This window comes from Bos mutus, chromosome 2, assembly GCF_027580195.1.
Source record: "Bos mutus isolate GX-2022 chromosome 2, NWIPB_WYAK_1.1, whole genome shotgun sequence".
NCBI lineage: Eukaryota > Metazoa > Chordata > Mammalia > Artiodactyla > Bovidae > Bos > Bos mutus.
Genome location: NC_091618.1, coordinates 51484000 through 51504223, shown reverse-complemented (window position 1 = coordinate 51504223; position 20224 = coordinate 51484000). Strand labels below are relative to the sequence as shown.

Genomic DNA, 20224 nt, shown 5'->3' with positions numbered 1-20224 from the left:
GAGTTGGTGATGGACAGGGAGGCCTGGCGTGCTGTGATTCATGGGGTTGCCAAGAATCGGACACGACTGGGCGACTGAACTGAACTGACTGATAGACCAATGGAACAAGATAGCCCAGAGATAGGGGGCCCATAGATGTGTGGATTTGTCTTTGACAAAGGAGGCAAGAATATACAATGGAGAAAAGATAGTCTCTTCAATAAGTGGTGCTTGGAAAACTGAACAGCTATATGTAAAAGAATGAAATTAGAACACGTCCTACCACCATACACAAAGATAAACTCAAAATGGATTGAAGAACTAAATGTAAGACTAGAAACTACAAAGCTCTTAGAGGATAACATAGGCAGAACATTCTATGACATAAATCACAGCAAGATCCTCTATGACTAATACTAGAGTCAGTTCCTAGAGTAGTGGAAATAAAAAAACAAAACTAAGCAAATGGGACCTAATTAAACTTAAAAGCTTTTGCACAGCAAAAGAAACTATAAACAAGGTGAAAAAACAACCCTCAGAATGGGAAAAAAGCAAGCAAAACAATTGACAAATTATTGATTTCTAAAATACATAGGAAGCTCATGCAACTCAATACCAGAATAACAACTCAATCCAAAGTGGACAGAAGACTTAAACAAACATTTTTCCAAAGAAGACATACAGATGGCTAATATACACATGAAAAGATGCTCAACGTCACTAATTATTAAAGAAATGCAAATCAAAACTACAATGAGAGATCACCTCGCCTGGGTCAGAATTGCCATCATCAAAAAATCTACAAACAAATGCTGGAGAGGGTGTGGAGAAAAGGGATCCCTCTTGCACTTTTGGTGAGAATGTAATTGATAACAGCCACTATGGAAGACAGTATGGCAATTCCTTAAACTAGAAATAAAACTACCATGTGACCCAGCAATTCCAATATTAGGTGTATACCCTGAGAAAACTGAAATTGAAAAACACACATGTACCCAATATTCATTGTGGCACTGTTCACAATAGCTAGGACATGGAAGCAACCTAGAGGTCCATTGACAGATAAATGGAAAAAGAAGCTGAGGTTCATATACACAATGGAATATTACTCAGTAATAGAAAGGAATGCTTTTGAGTCAGTTCTAATGCAGTGTATGAACCTAGAGCCTATTATGCAAAGTGAAGTAAGTCAGAGAAAAAAAAATACTGTATATTAGTGCATATATATGGAATCTAGAAAAATGATACAGATGTACCTATTTGCAGGGCAGTACCAGACCACCTGACCTGCCTCTTGAGAAATCTGTATGTAGGTCAGGAAGCAACAGTTAGAACTGGACATGGAACAACAGACTGGTTCCAAATAGGAAAAGGAGTATGTCAAGGCTGTATATTGTCACCCTGCTTATTTAAGTTATATGCAGAGCACATCATGAGAAACGCTGAACTGGAAGAAACACAAACTGGAATCAAGATTGCCGGGAGAAATATCAGTCACCTCAGATATGCAGATGACACCACCCTTATGGCAGAAAGTGAAGAGGAGCTCAAAAGCCTCTTGATGAAAGTAAAAGTGGAGAGTGAAAAAGTTGGCTTAAAGCTCAACATTCAGAAAATGAAGATCATGGCATCCGGTCCCATCACTTCATGGCAAATAGATGGGGAAACAGTGGAAACAGTGTCTGACTTTATTTTTTGGGGCTCCAAAATCACTGCAGATGGTGATTGTAGCCATGAAATTAAAAGACGCTTACTCCTTGGAAGGAAAGTTATGTCCAACCTAGATAACATATTAAAAAGCAGAGACATTACTTTACCGACAAAGGTCCATCTAGTCAAGGCTGTGGTTTTTCCTGTGGTCATGTATGGATGTGAGAGTTGGACTGTGAAGAAGGCTGAGCGCCGAAGAATTGATGCTTTTGAACTGTGGTGTTGGAGAAGACTCTTGAGAGTCCCTTGGACTGCAAGGAGATCCAACCAGTCTATTCTGAAGGAGATCAGCCCTGGGATTTCTTTGAAAGGACTGATGCTAAAGCTGAAACTCCAGTACTTTGGCCACCTCATGTGAAGAGTTGACTCATTGGAAAAGGCTCTGATGCTGGGAGGGATTGGGGGCAGGAGGAGAAGGGGACGACAGAGGATGAGATGGCTGGATGGCATCACTGACTCAATGGACGTGAGTCTGAGTGAACTCCGGGAGTTGGTGATGGACAGGGAGGCCTGGTGTGCTGTGATTCATGGGGTCGCAAAGAGTCGGACACGACTGAGCGACTGAACTGACTGCTGAGTGAATACGCAGACATAGAGCACAGACTTGTAGACACCATGCTGGGAAGAAGAGGGTGGGACAAATGGAGAGAGTACCATGGAAACCTGTACCCTACCGTATGGAAATTTGCTGTATGACACAGGGAACTCAGACCGGGGCTGTGTGACAACCTAGAGCAATTGGAAGTGGGAGGGAGGTTCAAGAGGGATGGCTTAGGCATGTTGCTGTATGGCCAAAACTAACACAATATTGTAAAACAATTATCCTTAATTAAAAATAGATACATTTTTTTAAAAGTTCTATAAGTATAAGATCTCCCACACTGTAGGCAGACGCCTTACTATCTGAGCCACCAGGGAAGTCCAAGTATAAGATGAGCTCCCCAGGTCAATAGGTGCCCAATATGCTACTGGAGAAGAGTGGAAAACTAACTCCAGAAAGAATGAAGAGACAGAGCCAAAGCAAAAACAATGCCCTGTTGTGGATGTGACTAGTGATGGAGGTAAAGTCCAATGAGGTAAAGGACAATATTGCATTGGAACCTGGAATGTTAGGTCCATGTATCAAGGTAAATTTGGAAGTGGTCAAACAGAAGATGGCAAGGGTGAATATCAACATTTTAGGAATCTGAACTAAAATGAACTGGAATGGGTGAATTTAACTCAGATAACTGTTATATCTACTATTGTGGGCAAGAATCTCTTACGAGAAATGGAATTGTCATAGTCAACAAAAGAATCCAAAATGCAGTTCTTGAGTGCAGTTTCAAAACCAACAGAGGATCTCTGTTTGTTTTCAAGATGAACCATTCATTATCACAGTAATCCAAGTCTATGCCCTGACCAGTAATGCTAAAGAAGCTGAAGTTAAACAGTCCTATGAAGACCTACAAGCCCTTCTAGAACTAACACACAAAAAAGATGTCCTTTTCATTACAGGGGACTGGAATGCAAAAGTAGAAAGTCAAAAGATGGCTGGAGTAACAGGCAAATTTGGCCTTGGAGTACAAAATAAAGCAGGGCAAAGGCTAACAGTTTTGCCAAGAAAATGCACTGGTCATAGCAAACCCTCTGCCAACAACACAAGAGACAACTGTACACATGGACATCACCAGATGGTCAGTACCCAAATCAGGTTGTTTCTGTTCTTTGCAGCCAAAGATGGAGAAGTTCTATACAGTCATCAAAAACAAGACCAGGAACTGACTGTGGCTCAGATCATGAACTCCTTATTATCAAATTCAGACTTACATTGCAGAAAGTAGAGAAAACCACTAGACCATTCATGTAAGGCCAGAAATCAGATCCCTTGATTATACAGTGGAAATGACACATTTTCAAGGGATTAGATCTGATAGAGTGTGTGAAGAACTATGGATGTAGGTTCATGACATTGTACAGGAGGCAGTGATCAAGGCCATCTCCAAGAAAAAGAAATGGAAAATGGCAAATGGTTGTCCGAGGAGGCCTTACAAACAGTTGTGCAAAGAAGAGAAGTCAAAGGCAAAGGAGAAAAGGAAAGATATACGCATTTGGATGCAGAGTACCAAAGAATAGCAAGGAGAGATAGGAAAGCCTTCCTCAGTGATCAATGCAAAGAAATAGAGGAAAACAATAGAATGGGAAAGATCTCTTCAAGAAAATTAGAGATACCAAGGGGACATTTCATGCAAAGATGGACACAAGAAAGGAGATAAATGGTATGGACCTAACAGAAGCCGAAAATATTAAGCAGAGGTGGCACGAATACACAGAAGAACTACAGAAAACAAATTTTCATGACCCACATAACCACGGTGGTGTCATCACTCACCTAGAGCCAAATATCCTGGAATGTGAGGTCAAGTGGACCTGAGGAAGCATCACCATGAACAAAGCTAGTGAAGGTGATAGAAATCCAGTTGAGCTATTTCAAATTCTAAATGATGATGCTGTGAAAGTGCTGCACTCAATATGCCAGCAAATTTGGAAAACTCAGCCGTGGCCACAGGACTAGAAAAGGTCTGTTTTCATTCCAGTCCCAAAGAAAGGCAGTGCCGGAGAATGTGCAAACTACTGCACAATTGCAGCCATCTCACATGCTAGCACAGAAATGCTCAAAGTTATCTAACCCAGGCTTCAACAGTATGTGAACCATGAACTTTCAGATGTTTAAGGTGGATTTAGAAAAGGCAGAGGAACCAGAGGTCAAATGGCCAACATCAGTTGGATCATTGAAAAAGCAAGAGAGTTCCAGAAAAACAGCTAGTTCTGCTTTATTGACTATGCCAAAGGCTTTGACTGTGTGGGTCACAACAAACGGGAACATTCTTCAAGAGATGGAAATACCAGACCACCTTGCCTTCCTCCTGAGAAATCTGTAGGCAGATCAAGAAGCAACAGTTAGAACGGGGCATGGAATAACAGACTGGATCCAAATCTGGAAAGGAGTATGTCAAGGATGTATATTGTCACCCTGCTTATTTAACTTACATGCAGAGTACATCATGTGAAATGATGGGGTGGATGAAGCACAAGCTGGAACTAAGACTGCCGGGAGAAATATCAGTAACCTCAGATAGGCAGATGACACCACCATTATGGCAGAAAGTGAAGAAGAACTAAAGAGCCTCTTGATGAAAGTGAAAGAGGAGAGTGAAAAAGTTGGCTTAAAATTCAATATTCAGAAAACTAGGATTGTCGCATCAGGTCCCATCAGTTCATGGTAAATAGATGCGGAAAATTGAAACCATGACAGACTTTATCTTCTTGGGCTCCAAAATCACTGAAGATGGTGACGTCAGCCATGAAATTAAAAGACATTTGCTTCTTGGAAGAAAAGCTATGACCAACCTAGACAGCATATTAAAAAGCAGAGACATTAATTTGCTGACAAAGGTCTGTCTAATTAAAACTATGGTTTTTCCAGTAGTCGTGTATGGATGTGAGAGTTGGACTATAAACAAAGCTGAGCGCTGAAGAATTGATGCTTTTCATCCGTGGTGGTGGTGATGACTCTTGAGAGTCTCTTGGACTGCAAGGAGATCAAACCAGTCAGTCCTCAAGGACATCAGTCCTGAATATTCATTGGAAGAACTGATGCTTAAGCTGAAACTCCAATACTCTCTTCCCTGATGGGAAGAACCGACTCATTATAAAAGACCCTGATGGCTGGGAAAGATTGAAGGCAGGAAGAGAAGGTGATGACAGAGGATGAGATGGTTGGATGGCATCACCACCTTGATGGACATGAGTTTGAGCAAGCTCCAGGAGTTGGTGATGGCTACCCAGGAAGGCCTGGTGTGCTGCAGTCCATCGGGTCTCAAAGAGTTGGACACAACTGAGCGACTGAACTGACGTATAAAATAAATGCCAGATTTCAAAGGCATAGTATTAAAAAATGTTATAAATTTCATTAATTTTGGTTGCATGTTGAAATGATAATATCTTAAGATATAGTGTGTTAAATAAAATACAGGATGAAAATGACTTTGATCTGTTTATTCTAGAGAACTTTAAAATTGCTTGAATGACTCACTTACTTCCATATTCTGGAAATATGTTCTCTAGGAGAACTTTCTGTGATGATGGACATGATTTGTGTTTACCCTGTTTAGTGTGAAAGCCATGAGCCATGTACTAGTGTTGAATATTTAAAATGTACTTTCATGACTGAGAAGCAGATTTTATTTTATTTATTTTTTGGGGCTGTGCCATGTGATTTATGGGTTCTTAATACCCCAACCAGGGATTGAACATCGGCCACTGCAGCAAATGCACCGAGTTGTAACCACTGGACTGCCAGGGATCTCCCAAGAAGCTGTTTATTTAAAGTTAATTAATTTTTATTTTTGGTTGCACTGAGTCTTAATTGCTGTGCTTGGACTTTTCTGTAGTTGCAGAGAGCAGGGGCTACTCTCTAGTTGCAGTACACAGGCTTCTCATTGTCTTGGCTTCTCTTGCTGTGGAGCACAGGCTCTAAAAGCATGGGCTTCAGTAGTTCCAGCATGTGGGCTCAGTAGTTGTGACTCATGGGTTCTAGATCACATGGGCTGAGTAGTTGGTGGTGCATGGGCTTAGTTTCTCCTCAGCATGGGGAATTCTCTTGGACCAGAGATTGAATCCTTGTCCCCTGCATTGGAAGACGGATTCTTATCCAACGTACCATCAAGGAAGTCCTGTATTTAACTTGTTAGTTTAAATTTAAGTAGCTGCATGTGGCTACTTCCAAAAATAATGAATAGCACTCAATTCAATGAGAGTCTGCTAAAGTTTTGGACTATGTGAAATTAACTTGCTGCTTACGGGTTCTTGTTGAAAGGTACGTAATATAATTACATGATAACCCAATTTAAAGTATTTATGGATATTTGTAAAAAGCTACATTGTGTTAACTAATGATATCACCATATAAAACACATTTTAAAATACTTGTTTTGTCTGCTTAAGAGCAAACTAAGCCTGAGGCCAAGGTGCTTCTTAGTTTTTTTTTTAACGTACTATATTGGGCAGTACAGTTTTGGACCCTTTTATTACTCTACAATTTACTGTTTTAGATTTACATTTACAATCCATCTATAATTGATGTTTACATATGGTGTGAGGTAGGAGTCAAGTTTTCTTCTTCTGTATGGATATCTAGTTGACTAAGCTCCAAGGAAAAGAGAATTTTTCTGTTTTCATACTACATTATTTGTTTGTTCTTACACCAAATATCCACACTGTCTTTAGCAACTGGTAGATGAGTGTCTTGTTCATTGGCCCTTTCTGTTTCCATATAAACATTAAAAATACCTCATCAAGGTGTTTCCCTGGTGGCTCAGTAGTAAAGAATATGCCTGCCAATGCAGGAAATATGGGTTTGATACTGGTCTGGGAAGATCCCACATGCCACAGAGCAGCTAAGCCCATGTGGCACCACTATTGAGCCTGTGCTCTGGAGCCAAAGGGCTGCAACTACTGAGCCCATGTGCCCTCAAACCTGTGCTCTGTAACACAAGTAGCCACTGCAATGAGAAGCATGCACACAACTGGAGAGTAGCCCGCTTTCCACAACTAGAGAAAGCCCATGCACAGCTATGAAGATCTAGGGCAACCAAAAAAAATAAATAAAAATTAAAAAAATACCTCATCAATTTTCATAAAATAACTTTTGGAATTTTAGTTGGGCATTACATTGGATCTCTATAACATCCAATTTTGAACATGATAAAGCCATCCATTTATTTAGGTCCTTCACTTCTCTCAGTAATATGTTATCCTTTTTTTTATGAAAAAGTCTTACACATCTTTTGTTAGATTTATTTCTAGCTATTTGCTGCTATGAATTATAAACTTTCTAATTTCATATTCTAATTATTGCTGGTGTAGAGAAATACAGTTAATTGTCCTTAGGTCTAGCAATTGAACTAAATTAACTTATTAATTCTTACAGTTTCTTTTGTACTTTCTGCATACCCAGTCCTGCCATTTGTGAATAATGACAGTTTCGTTTCTGATTCTTACACATTTTTTGTTGTATTTCATCTTACTGCATTATTGTACTGGTCAGGATCTCAAGAACAGAAACCAATAAACTTTTTTGTAAAGGACCAGATAGGAAGGAAGCCAACATTTCCTGTATAAATGTACATAGACTATAAAGTATTGTGCTTAAAAGGGAGTCAGTAATCTTGCAAGTGTGTTTTAAGCAAACTTGTATTAATTTGAAGGGCTATACAATATTCTGATAAATTAAAAGGGGCTATTTTTATAGGGGATTGAATTAGGAAAGGATAATTCATAATCATGAAAGAAATGAGGTAAAACATTTACCTAGTAAATTGACAACTGCTGAAAAGCTGTGTTTATTTTTAATGTGCATAAGTATAAACTAATGTTTGTTTTTCTTTCCCTTTAGGAAAAATAGAAATGAAGGTACATATGCACACAAAATTTTGCCTCATTTGTTTGCTGACATTTATTTTCCATCATTGCAACCATTGCCATGAAGAACATGACCATGGTTCTGAAGAGCATCACAGACACCATCGTGGAATGACAGAATCGGAGTCAAGCGAATTTTCAGTGCTGGATGCTGAAAATGAAAAAAAATATTATATTGAAAAACTTTTTGACCGTTATGGTGAAAATGGAAGATTATCCTTTTTTGGTCTGGAGAAACTTTTAACAAACTTGGGCCTTGGAGAGATAAAAGTAGTTGAGATTAATCATGAGGATCTTGGCCACGATCATGTTTCTCACTTAGATATTTTGGCAGTTCAAGAGGGAAAGCATTTTCACTCACATAACCACCAGCATTCCCATAATCATTTAAATTCAGAAAATCAAACTGTGACCAGTGTATCAGCAAAAAGAAACCGTAAGTGTGATCCAGAGAAAGAGACAATTGAAGTGTCTGTAAAATCTGATGATAAACATATGCATGACCACAGTCATCGCTTATGTCATCACCACTGTTTGCGTCATCACCTTGATCATAACACTACTCGCCATTTTCCTAATGATTCCATTACTCACAGTGAGCATGGGGAGCCTAGCCATGAACCTTCAACAGAGACCAATAAAACACAGGAGCAATCTGAAAGTAAGCTACCAAAAGGAAAGAGGAAGAGAAAAGAGAAGAAAAGTAATGAAAATTCTGGGGTTATTACACCAGGTTTTCCCTCTAACCATGATCAGGGTGAACAGTATGAACATAATCGGGTCCACAAACCTGATCGTGTACATAACCCAGGTCATTCTCATGTACGTCTTCCAGAACATAATGGTCATGATCCTGGTCATGGACACCAAGATCTTGATCCTGATATTGAAGGTGAACTTCGACATACTAGAAAGCGAGAAGCACCACATGTTAAAAAAAGTGCAATTTATTCAGCTGCTAGTCACAAAGATCATAATGAAGATGATCGTCAACATGAGGTAAGCAGAATAAGGTAGTTGCTCTGTAACTCTCAGATGATTCTGAAGTACTCTTAGGTAAAAAGAAAAGTAACAGAGGAATAGACAACCGTATTTAAACTTGTTTCCAGTTACAAAATACATTAAGGGATAAAAATCAGATTAAAGATTTTTATCTGCATTTTTACTTGCATTGTTTGTTTTCACATTTGGGTTCCTTCAATTCTAAATGTTTAAAGGTTGTCAGGAAATATATTTCTTTTATTCCTTATTTTACTCTCTTGCTTAAGACTTGCTTTGACTCTCCAAGTTAGCTTATGTGTTGTTACTGTTAACCAGTTTCTAGATGCTTGAAAATTGAAGTCCTTTTTTTGTTTAGACAGTTTCTCTTTCAAAATAATTAACTTATTGAATTAACTACAGAGTGATTTCTAGTCACTGATCTAGCTCCAAAGTCAGGTATTTTGCACATGTGGTAGGTTTGTTTTCTCTGTCACTTTACCACAGGACCTACATGCTCAGATTAGTCTTTTCTCATGCTTTTGACAGATGAACACTGAATGCAAAAAGATATAATAATGAGAAATGCCAATAGCAATGGGATGGTTCTCTTATTCTAAATTTTTGTTCTCCTTTGAATACTTTCACATTTGATTTGTTACTTCTTGATTTTTAAACAGCTATTCACCTTAAAAACATTTTTGTTTCATTAAAAGTGTATCAATACCCTTATTCTTATATTTAGCTCTCATTAAAGTGTAGGAAAAGCTGTTGAATTTATTATTGTTCAGATATATAAAAAGCAGCAGCACCTATTGTGGAAGATGACCTCAACCTTTGTTTTGGTCTCTTATTACTGAAATGTGTTTTACATCTAAGTAAATATCTTTGTTTCTTAACTAGACAAATCACTAGATATTGGGTTTTCAGCAAATTTTAAAATCTTAGTGTACTTTTAAAGAAATTGTTAATTTATTACCACGGGTAATATCCTAGAGTCTCTTGTTGATAATAACTAGACATTATCATAACTAAACATTAGTGTTTACTCTTTGGATTCTACTTGCAGGGTCTGGATCATCAATCTTATTATTTTGTATCCTTATAGGCCTGATGCATAATGGGGATTTTTTCAAGTTTTCTGGAAATGGTCTATGCATTAGATAGGGTAGTAGTACCTCATGTAAAGACTTGACATGACAAAAATCATTTGTATGTTTTGATTTTGTGTTTTTACATTATAGATACAGTAAGCAAGCATGCAACCAGAGTGCATATATGTGGAAAAGAGATACTCCATTCCCTTAGTTGTAGATATTTGTATAGTGATGGGTCCAGATTTTTTTGTTATTTGTTTTCTTCTTAGTTTTTTTATACTTTGTACTTAAAAAGTTCTAGTGTATAAAGCTGCATTTTTTAATCTTGCGGTTTTAGCACTGGGATAGAATTTCACTATACGATATTCTTCTGGGGTACCTTAGGTAGTAAAAATGTCTGTATCTTTTTATATTTTAATATAAAGTTATTAAAGTACTCTTAAGTCTATTTAACAGTTTCACCAAATAAGAATCTCGAGCAACTGATGATTGCAGTTTGACTAGGGAAGTGATTTTTTTTCTTTACTCCTTCAGGATCTTGGGAATATAGTTCTAAATCATTAATGGCAGAAAGTCATTGTCTTTTATATGTTGCAGTGGAGAATGGTTAAAATCCATAAAAAGTTTGGGGTAATCAGGTTGAATTCTTTCCTCTCATAAATTCCTATTAAAAATCATTCTTTGTAGTAGATATTTATATTGCAGATTGTTTTAAAATTATATTTAGAATATATTTTACTATATAGTACTTTTTCTGCCTAATCTTCTTAAAGTACTCTTAATTTGTTTTATCAATTTTCTTGCAGTGTTTGAACGTCACTCAGTTGTTAAAATACCATGGTCATCGTGCCAACTCTCCAATCTCATCTGATCTATTTACATACCTTTGCCCTGCTTTGTTATATCAGATTGACAGCCGACTTTGTATTGAGCATTTTGACAAACTTTTAGTTGAAGATTTAAATAAGGATAAAAATCAGGTTCCTGAAGATAAGGCAAATATAGGGGCATCAGGTAAGAAAGATTTAAGTTCTTTCTCCTCAAAAGAGTCTCTGTACTTTTTTAAAAAATATAGTTGGAATCAGAAAGCAGTTCCAAATGATTGCCTTATTTTTGTGTCTTTCAGTATATTTTAATCATGTTTTAAGTATTTGTGTTTAGAAAAGATTGGAGGAAGACAGGCATAATACAGTTTACTCATCTCTTCTGGCATTACATAGGAACATTTTGTTGTGGACAGAGAACTAATAGATTGGAAAGGAAATGCAGGTTTTTCATGAATAGATTCTTCTTTATGGGCAAATGTTAATAAGGGGGCCATTAATTAAAGTTACATGATGTTATAATTACTTAATATTTAGCAAGATGAGGGGCTCTAGTGAAAAGCCAAGATTACAAAATTTTTAAAGACATGAAAAGGGAAGCTAGTGTGGTTAAACTCTAGGAATGTCTCAGAATGCCAGTGATTGGCACATGAACTTCATCATGGGCACTTAGTAAAACCAAATGGGTAAAATCAAAACTATTTTTAAACTTCTTTCTTTGTACTTTTTCATCATATCCAGTTGGCTACATTGCTCCACCTTGATGTTTACAGGTACCTCCTTCTGAAACTTCTATTCCATAAGAATTTGTACCTCTTATTGAATCCCAAATGTCATTCCAATTTATTCTTTTGATAAAATCTGAAAATCTTTGATGATTTTTCTCTATCTGTGGTTTCTGTTTTCATTTCCTATTTTCACTTGTATAATCAGTTGTTGAGTCCAGTTGAGTCTTAAGTATTTTCCAGTTCTCTCCACTCTGTCATAACTTTAGTTCATATCCTCCTTGGTTCTTTACTGAATTGTTGAAATAACTCCATAATTTTCCCTGCCTGTGTTTCTGTTCCCCTCATAGATCATGCTTAGCACTTAAGCTAGATTTATTTGGACACTCTGACATAGATTTTTCTTTTTAGTGATAGCCAGTATTTATTTAATACATGGACTTTTATTTATTTACAAACATGTATTGTAGGCACTGTTCTATACTCAGTTCATTTACTCCTTGTAACAGTAATATGAAATAGAGAATGTTACCCTAAAAAATTTCCCAGGGTCTTAAAACTAGTGAGTGATAGTGGTAGAGTTCAGTTCTGGGAAGCTTAATCATTTTGGTATTCATATGTGCAAAGTGTTTTACATACTTTTCTTCACTAAATTTTAATACTAATTGAATTATTTGAGGAAGCTATTATATGATTCTTGTTTTTATGGGTAATAAGTAAGGTAAGGTATAGAAAAGTTAGTACCTTGCCCACAGTTCCCAGACCTAATAAATGATAAAATCCGCTAAGTCTGAGGTTAATCACTGTGCTGTTTTCCACATTTAGGAAATTCTGATATCCCCTTTGTGATTTTTGCCATATATTGTTAATGCTACTTAACATTTTCATTAGATCTCTAGTATTTTTCTTTACATTTTTTAATATTGTAAGTAGTAGTAGCTATGAGGATGTGGATTTGATGTGATGTGCTAGGTATAGTTTTCCTCATTTATTTTAAAATACTGCATTATGCTATGTTCAAAGTTTATCATGCTTTTCAGAATATGATCCATGTCTACCTACTATCACATTTCTATTTCCCACCATTCATTTCTTCCCCTTCCTTCTAATTTTAACAAACCATGATAATAGATTATGCTGGTTTTCCTTGATTCTTCTCTGCATTTTTACTTTGTAAGTGTCTCTGCTTGGCTGACCACTGTGATTCCTCAATGATTGGTCTCCCTGGAATAACTTAATTGACTGTACTAGGTTTAATTAAGTCCCCTACCTTGACACCCTGTGGATATTGCCATCATGGTACAGAGTTCAGGGATCTTAATAATTGGATTAGTTATCTTTTTGTTTGCCTTTAGTTGCTTAAAGGAAGTGACTGGGTCTTTCATCTGAGCATCACTAGTGCCTAAGATAAAAGATACTTTGGACAAAAAGTAAACACTCATATATTGATTGAATGAATAAATTACTTAATATTAGTCTATAAGCTTTTGTTTCTAACCTAGAAAGAACACTTGTAAGTCAGCCTAGTGTACGTTGATAATACAGTGTTCTCAAGAAGAATGAGTAGTATTTCATGAACTTCATATGTGCAAAATCATGTTGAATGCACTTCTGGTTGAAATGCCTAAGATATAGTTGAAATGAAATGAAAGTCACTCAGTCATGTCCGACTCTTTGCAACCCCATGGACTGTCCATGGAATTCTCCAGGCCAGAATACTGGAGTGGGTACCCTTTCCCTTTTCCAGGGGATCTTCCCAACCTTGGATCAAACTGAGGTCTTCCACATTGCAGGCAGATTCTTTACCAGCTGAGCCACCAGGGAAGCCCAGGAATACTGGAGTGGGTAGCCTATCCCTTCTCCAGCAGATCTTCCCAACCCAGGAATTGAACTAGGGTCTCCTGCATCACAGGCAGATTCTGTACCAATTGAATAGTAATTAAAGTGACTAAATTTATGTGTATGAATATGAGCTTAAAAAAACAGAATTTTGATAAAATAGATAAAAGACTGAAAGGGCAGCATTTTAAAAGTTTTCATAGTGTAGAGCAGTAGAGCAATAAGGTAGACATGTTTATGAATATCGCATTCTAGTATAAGAGTTCCGTTTGAGACAGAGACATTCCTTAATGCTTAAAAGAGTTACACATACAGGAGATGCTCTCAATACATAACTAAGTCTCTTAGGTTCCTACCTATTCTTGGTTAATTTCTTTGCAATAGGAAAATAATAACCTCAGAATGGATAAATTAATCATAATAGCCTGTATTTATTAGAGCCTTATTACAATGTGCTATTTTAAACACCACTTTTACAAGAGTTTAATTTGTTATTCCCATGAGCTAGACATTTTTCTTTACTTCTCTTTACTGAGGAAAGGAGGTTTGAGAAGTTAAGTAACATGCCCAAATCACAGAACAGAGCTGTGATAGAAACTAGAGTATTCTCCATCTAAAGCCTGTAATGTAACCACTGTGCTCTTTCCCTGTGCTATGCTCTACTGCTTCCTGCTGAAAAGGCTCTTAAGTGTTCTTGGCTAGAATGTAAGCGACAGGGAGATAAGGAGAGTTTAGTGTTTTGACAGATAAAGCAGATGTAGACAGGAAAGTGGTACAGGTAAATATTGATGTAAGTATTACTCTAAGTGTAGATTAGTCATTAAAAAAAAATCTAAGAATAGTCTTCTAGTAGACAAGCTGGGTTCAGTCTGATTAGATCTGAAAGGGCAGAGAAAGTGAGTCCACACACTAGACTTGACTAATGATCTTTGGATAGACAACATATGTCCCCTTTCTGGCTTCATGCTCATTGATCTTTGTAGATAACTAAACACCTTGAGAGCCAGTGCTCTCTCAGGCACTCATAAATTCTCACTGGCAGGAATAAAAGTATGTGCTAGGTCTAAGATTATTTATCTTAATTAAAAATAAAATTCATTTGTTCTTTACAGGGGAAAAATGGAGGCTGAAAAGATTGAGGCATCTAGAGTTAAAACTAATAGCCTTTTCTATTTGTGCAGTTTCTTAAAAAACTCTGGTTATTTATTTTCACATTAGCTGTGGGTTATGACTTAGAGTTGTCTATGTCATAGTATTGATACAATCTACATATTTTAACAAAACTGTTGACAGATGCTTAACTATAGTAATATTGAAAATTGCACTTTATTCAATCTAAAAAGCCTTAGAGAAAAGTGTACTTGCTTTGAAAACAAGTACATTACTAATAGTGAATATTGATTAGTTGTTTGCAGGTGGTTATTAGCATTGTCAGAAATGAAACTTGAATTAATTATGTCCTGATAGATGTTAATAATTGTTAGAATGCCCTGCTAGTAATTATTTTTAATGACTGCTGCACCATTTAAGAAGGTTAACTTGTTCTGTATAAATCTCCCATAGTGACACAGCTACTACCTCATTAACTGTTCAAAGACTGCTGTAAACCAAATATGCTATATACTGTGTATGTTAGAAATCATTTGTTTCTCAAGATTAGCTCATTTAGTCATAGAGTTGACCCTAGCTTAATTACCAAGGAGTGGGGGAGGTTGTAAATAGGCTGCTAAGCATTTTCCACCAATTAAAATGCTGAAACAGTGTAGAAAACTGCCATCTTGCACATGCTTTGAACCAAGTTAATTAGAAAGTTTCCGCAGATGAGCGCTTCTTTTTAAAAGAATGCATTTTCTCTCTAGATAATGAGAAAGGGAGTTGGTGAATAACTAAGCTTGAAGACCTTTAATGTTTTAAGCAACCTAATTTGCAGAATAAGTGAAGCTTGTTTCAGACATTCAGTGTTTTTTATTGCATATGGTATCCTGGGTACAAATAAAGAAAACATTTGCTAGTTGTACTTAATAGTTTGCATAGTGTTAGGTTGGTATAAATTTTACAAAAATTCCTTTCATTGTTTATCATTTATTGTTATTTTGGGTTTCTTTTGGCTTTATACCAAACAAATTGTGACTTAAAAAAGACATAATTTGGTTGGAAATCAAAACAATTTTATTGGCTTTTTTTACATCTAGGAAATTATGATATTTGAACTTTAAATGTATATGTTATTAATTGTGGAAATATGTATGTACTTAAATAGCGTGGGAAAGTATTTCAAGGACAGTAAATTCAAAACAACTTTTATTACTCATAGGTCAAAGAAATAGTAATTTTCTTATAACTTGTTAGGAGAATCACTATTCCTTAAAGTTTTGTGCTAGGAAGCTAAAATTATTATTTAAAATTAACAAGAAATCAGCATAAGAAAACACGTATGATAACGTAAATTTACGGGATAATAGGGCTGTTTTGCTAATGAAACAGTTGTGGTGGAATAGTTGTAATCTATAGAAAATAACTAAAAAATTTCTGAATTATCTGAAATAGGAAATTTGGCTCTAGCTTTTATTTCTTGGCACTGGCAAAAATAAGTAGTAGATATGTGAAATTAATTAGCTTTACGCTTACATGTATTTTCAATGGCATATATTCTGAAAATCTTGTATAGCTACAAGTTTGGTAGTAATCTTGTGTCCCTCTTCCTCTGTCCTAATTAGCTCAAATTTTGAAAGAGTGATTGCCATATGGATTAATAAAGTTAGTATTTCTTCTTATTTTCATGTTTAATTATACTTATTTTTCATGTAAATCCTTTTATATGAAGCTGTCTTCCCTTTTATATAAAGCTACTCCGAGAGAGACAAAAGTGATAAATGAGTTACTTGGCCAAGAATTCTCTGAAAATCGTATGATTTACTGGAAATAACAATGGATTAAGAGGGGACTTTGGGTTTAGTTTTGACTTTGCCATTTTAGCTATTTAACTATTTTATTATGCTAAAATATATATAACATCAAATTTGCTGTCTTAACCATTGTGCATTTGTTACACTCACAATGTTGTGCAACCATCACACTATTTTTGTAACTTTTTGTTTTAACCACCACCCCAGATAGAAGCTGGGCTTCCCTGGTGGCTCAGCTGGTAAAGAATATGCCTTCAATGTGGGAGACTTGGGTTCAATCCCTGGGTTGGTAAGATCCCCTGGAGAAGAGAATGGCTTACCCACTCCAGTATTCTGGCCTGAAGAATTCCATGGACTGTATAGTTCATGGGGTTGGAAAGAGTTGGACATAACTGAGCAACTTTCACTTCAGATAAAAGCTATGTAATCATTAAGCAATAATTCATTTCCCTCTTAACCTCAGCCCCCGGTAACCTCTAATCTTTTGTCTCTGAATTCGACTGTTCTAGAGAGTTCATTTAAGTGGAATTATACAATGTTTGTCTTTTTGTCTGCTTTATTGTGAAATACTTAACATAGTGGTTCTTTTCCTAATGTAGGAAATTGTTTAGTTTTATTTTTGTTTTTATAAATTTATTTATTTATTTTGGCTTTGCTGGATCTTCACTGCTGTTCAAGCTTTTTTTAGCTGTGGCGAGTGGAAGCTACTCTCTAGTTGCGGTGCATAGGCTTCTCATTGCGGTAGCTTCTCTTGTGGAGCACAGACTCTAGGACACTCGGGCTTCAGTAGCTGTGGCGCTTGGGCTCAGTAGTTTTGGCTTCTGGTCTCTGGAGTACAGGCTCTATAATTGTGGTGCACAGGCTTAGTTGTTCTGTGGCATGTGGGATCCTTCTGGATCTAGGATGAACCCCGCATCTCCTGCATTAGCAGGCAGACTCTTAACCATTGAGCCACCAGAGAAGCCCTCAGTATAATGTTTTTAAGGTTCATCTATGTTATAGCATGTATCAGAACTTCATTCCTTTTTATGGTTGAGTAATACTCCATGGCATATATACACCACATTTTGTTAGTTCATTCATTCATCAATGTATGCTTGCCTATTGTGAATAATCCTCTAATGAATACAGGCATGCATGTATCTGAGTTTCATCTTGGAAGTTGGGCAATGCTGTGACCTGGGATTGATTCATGTAATGCTTTTGCTTTTGAGGGATTATGTTTTCTTGTATTCTCTGAGTTTCAGATGTCAGCACAAATACCAGTGATTTTCTAATCATTAAATGAGCTGCTCTCTTTCAGACATCTCTTTTAGTTTACAGATTTGCTTTCTAAGGTGGATGAGAAGGAGATATAATTATCAGCACTGATCAGTGAGAAATTGTACCTGGGAGTGTGTAATATGTGACATATACCCATTTGTGCACACATGAACTTGTTTACCCTTTAACACAGACTCTCCTTTAATTACATGTGTAAACACTTGTCTAATTTATATGTGTATCAATCAGCCAGTGATTGGTCTTCAGTTATAATGTATTTGGTCTTCCCTGGTGATTCAGACAGTAAAGAATCTGCCTGCAACGCAAGAGACCTGGGTTTGATCCCTGTGTTGGGACGTCCCCTGGAGGAAGACACGGCAACCCACTCCAGTATTCTTGTCTCGAGAGTTCCATTGACAGAGGAGCCTCACAGGCTACATACAGTTCATGGGGTCTCAGAGTCAGACACAACTGAACCACTTACACTACAATGTATTTAGCTCACCTGTTAGCATACTGGCGATTGATTTTCACCGAATTCGATTTTGATTTATTTGGTAACTTGAGTTTTGACTAATTGACCAAAAGTCACTTGAGATTGTAAATCATCATAGAACATTTTAAAATGTTTATGGCTTCATAGACTCTTTATTCTGTGCTCTTTTTCTTTAATTTCTTGATTAAAGTATCTTTTAGATTGGCTCTTGAGATATATTGCCTCTAAATTGGATTATAGACAAACTAAGGAAAAATATATTTGGGAAGGGAGAGTTGTATATTAATATGTAAGACATTTTATCTTCAGGTTTAATGTTTTCATTATTAGCCTTGGTGTTTCCCTTTTAGTTATTGTATCTTTTGTTCTCTCCCTTTTTAATTATTTTCCCGCCAGTAGTTTGATTGGAGCTAGAGAGTTGCAGTAGTTTTGACAAACCTTTTTTGGTTTAGTTGACCAGTAACTTTATTGTTTCCTTGACTTCATGTATACTTAGTCTCTTTTCTCCAACCAGGCTCTCCCACCCATTGATTTGATCCTTCCAATCTTTACATGGGGCACACACAAATAAAGTAACTTAACTTGGTCATCATTACGAAGTCAGTCTTTAAACTTGTTTGACCTTATATTTTTCTTTATACAACAGGTTATTTTTTGTTTGTTTAACTCCAGTTCCCTGTGCCTGGTAGTCCCAACCATAGTTGGGAGAAATCTCCTTATTTTTTGGATCCACTAACCAGGATGTTGCCTTTATAATGAATCTTTCCCTGACCTTGATTCTTTGAGAATTGAATTTCTGTTCCTTTATTGCCCCCAAATCCTTAAGAAGGATAGAAGCCAGTGTATTCAGTCTCTGGCTGTGTTTCAATCTTTTTTGACCCTTTAGCTTCCCAGTGTTTATATCATAGTAATTATCTGTTACATTTAGCATAAATCACAGTACTTCCATTAATAACAGATGACCTATTGTTTTATTCAGAACTAATTTAGCTAACGAGAACACTAGCTGTAGTGTTAAGGTTATTGGATAGTGTGACTAAAATGTCCAGTGAATAAACACAGTTTTATTGATAGTTTAGCATTTAGCAGGTCAATTAAAGTTTTTTTTTTAATCTATCTTTATTTCTGTTTGTCTTTCAAAATTTTAAGTTATCTTGATAAAGAAATGCATTTTTCCTTTGTTCATTTATCATAAGACTTAACATAAAATCTTTCAGCAGATTTATAGTCCTATTAGGTTTGATTAGGAAAATATCATTTTAGATTAAACCTTTTCAAAATTATCACTCTTCAGTGAAATTTGCTGTAAGTATTAAAGTTTAACACATTTGTTTAGGCCATTAAAAAAAGTAATCTCTCATTTTAAATGAAAATGCCTCACTCCTTGAACCACTGGCATTAATTTGTGATACCTACTTATGAATAGCCTAGAAAAAGAAATGTGCACAAAATTCCACCTGTTTCTTACAAGTCATATGAAAACATTTCTCCTGTGTTCTGATCCAGTTAAAACTATATAGTGAAATTTTAAAAGTAGTAAATTGTACAGAAAATTAAATTGGGGGAAAGGGAATTTGTAACTGGGTATGGAAGACAGATGATACCAAGGAAAACAGGACTGAATTATCCTTTGTAAAAATAAGGAATACAATAAAGCAACCAGTAATAAGGCTTTTTTTGGTCTTACCTGAGTATATTTCTATTTGGAGCTGATATTTAAAAGTTTCTTAGACTTTGTATTAGAAAGATTTCCATAGATTATAGTGTGTTGGATGCTTAGATTCTTTAATGCTCACAGGAGAGTTTTATAATTAGAGTCTCTAAGTAAACAGTTTTATTGCTATGACTGTGCCTTTAGACATTAGCAAAACTTTATTTAAATCTAAATAGTGTAAGTGAACCACAGCCTTAAGTCATTTTAAGCCCCTGTTTCTAATAAGGTGGA

At 36.2% G+C, this 20224-nt stretch overlaps 1 protein-coding gene across 10 annotated transcripts in view; it reads left to right on the top strand.

Annotated features, from left to right (window-relative positions):
* SLC39A10 (solute carrier family 39 member 10) overlaps positions 1–20224 on the top strand; it is a 160251-nt gene that overhangs the window by 115276 nt on the left and 24751 nt on the right. For all 10 annotated transcript variants that reach the window (XM_070388896.1, XM_070388884.1, XM_070388897.1 and 7 more), the window contains 2 exons: positions 8126–9150; positions 11033–11240. In XM_070388896.1, the coding sequence (XP_070244997.1) occupies positions 8137–9150; positions 11033–11240 (1222 nt within the window). In that variant the 5' untranslated portion in view covers positions 8126–8136. The remainder of the gene's footprint in view (positions 1–8125; positions 9151–11032; positions 11241–20224) is intronic.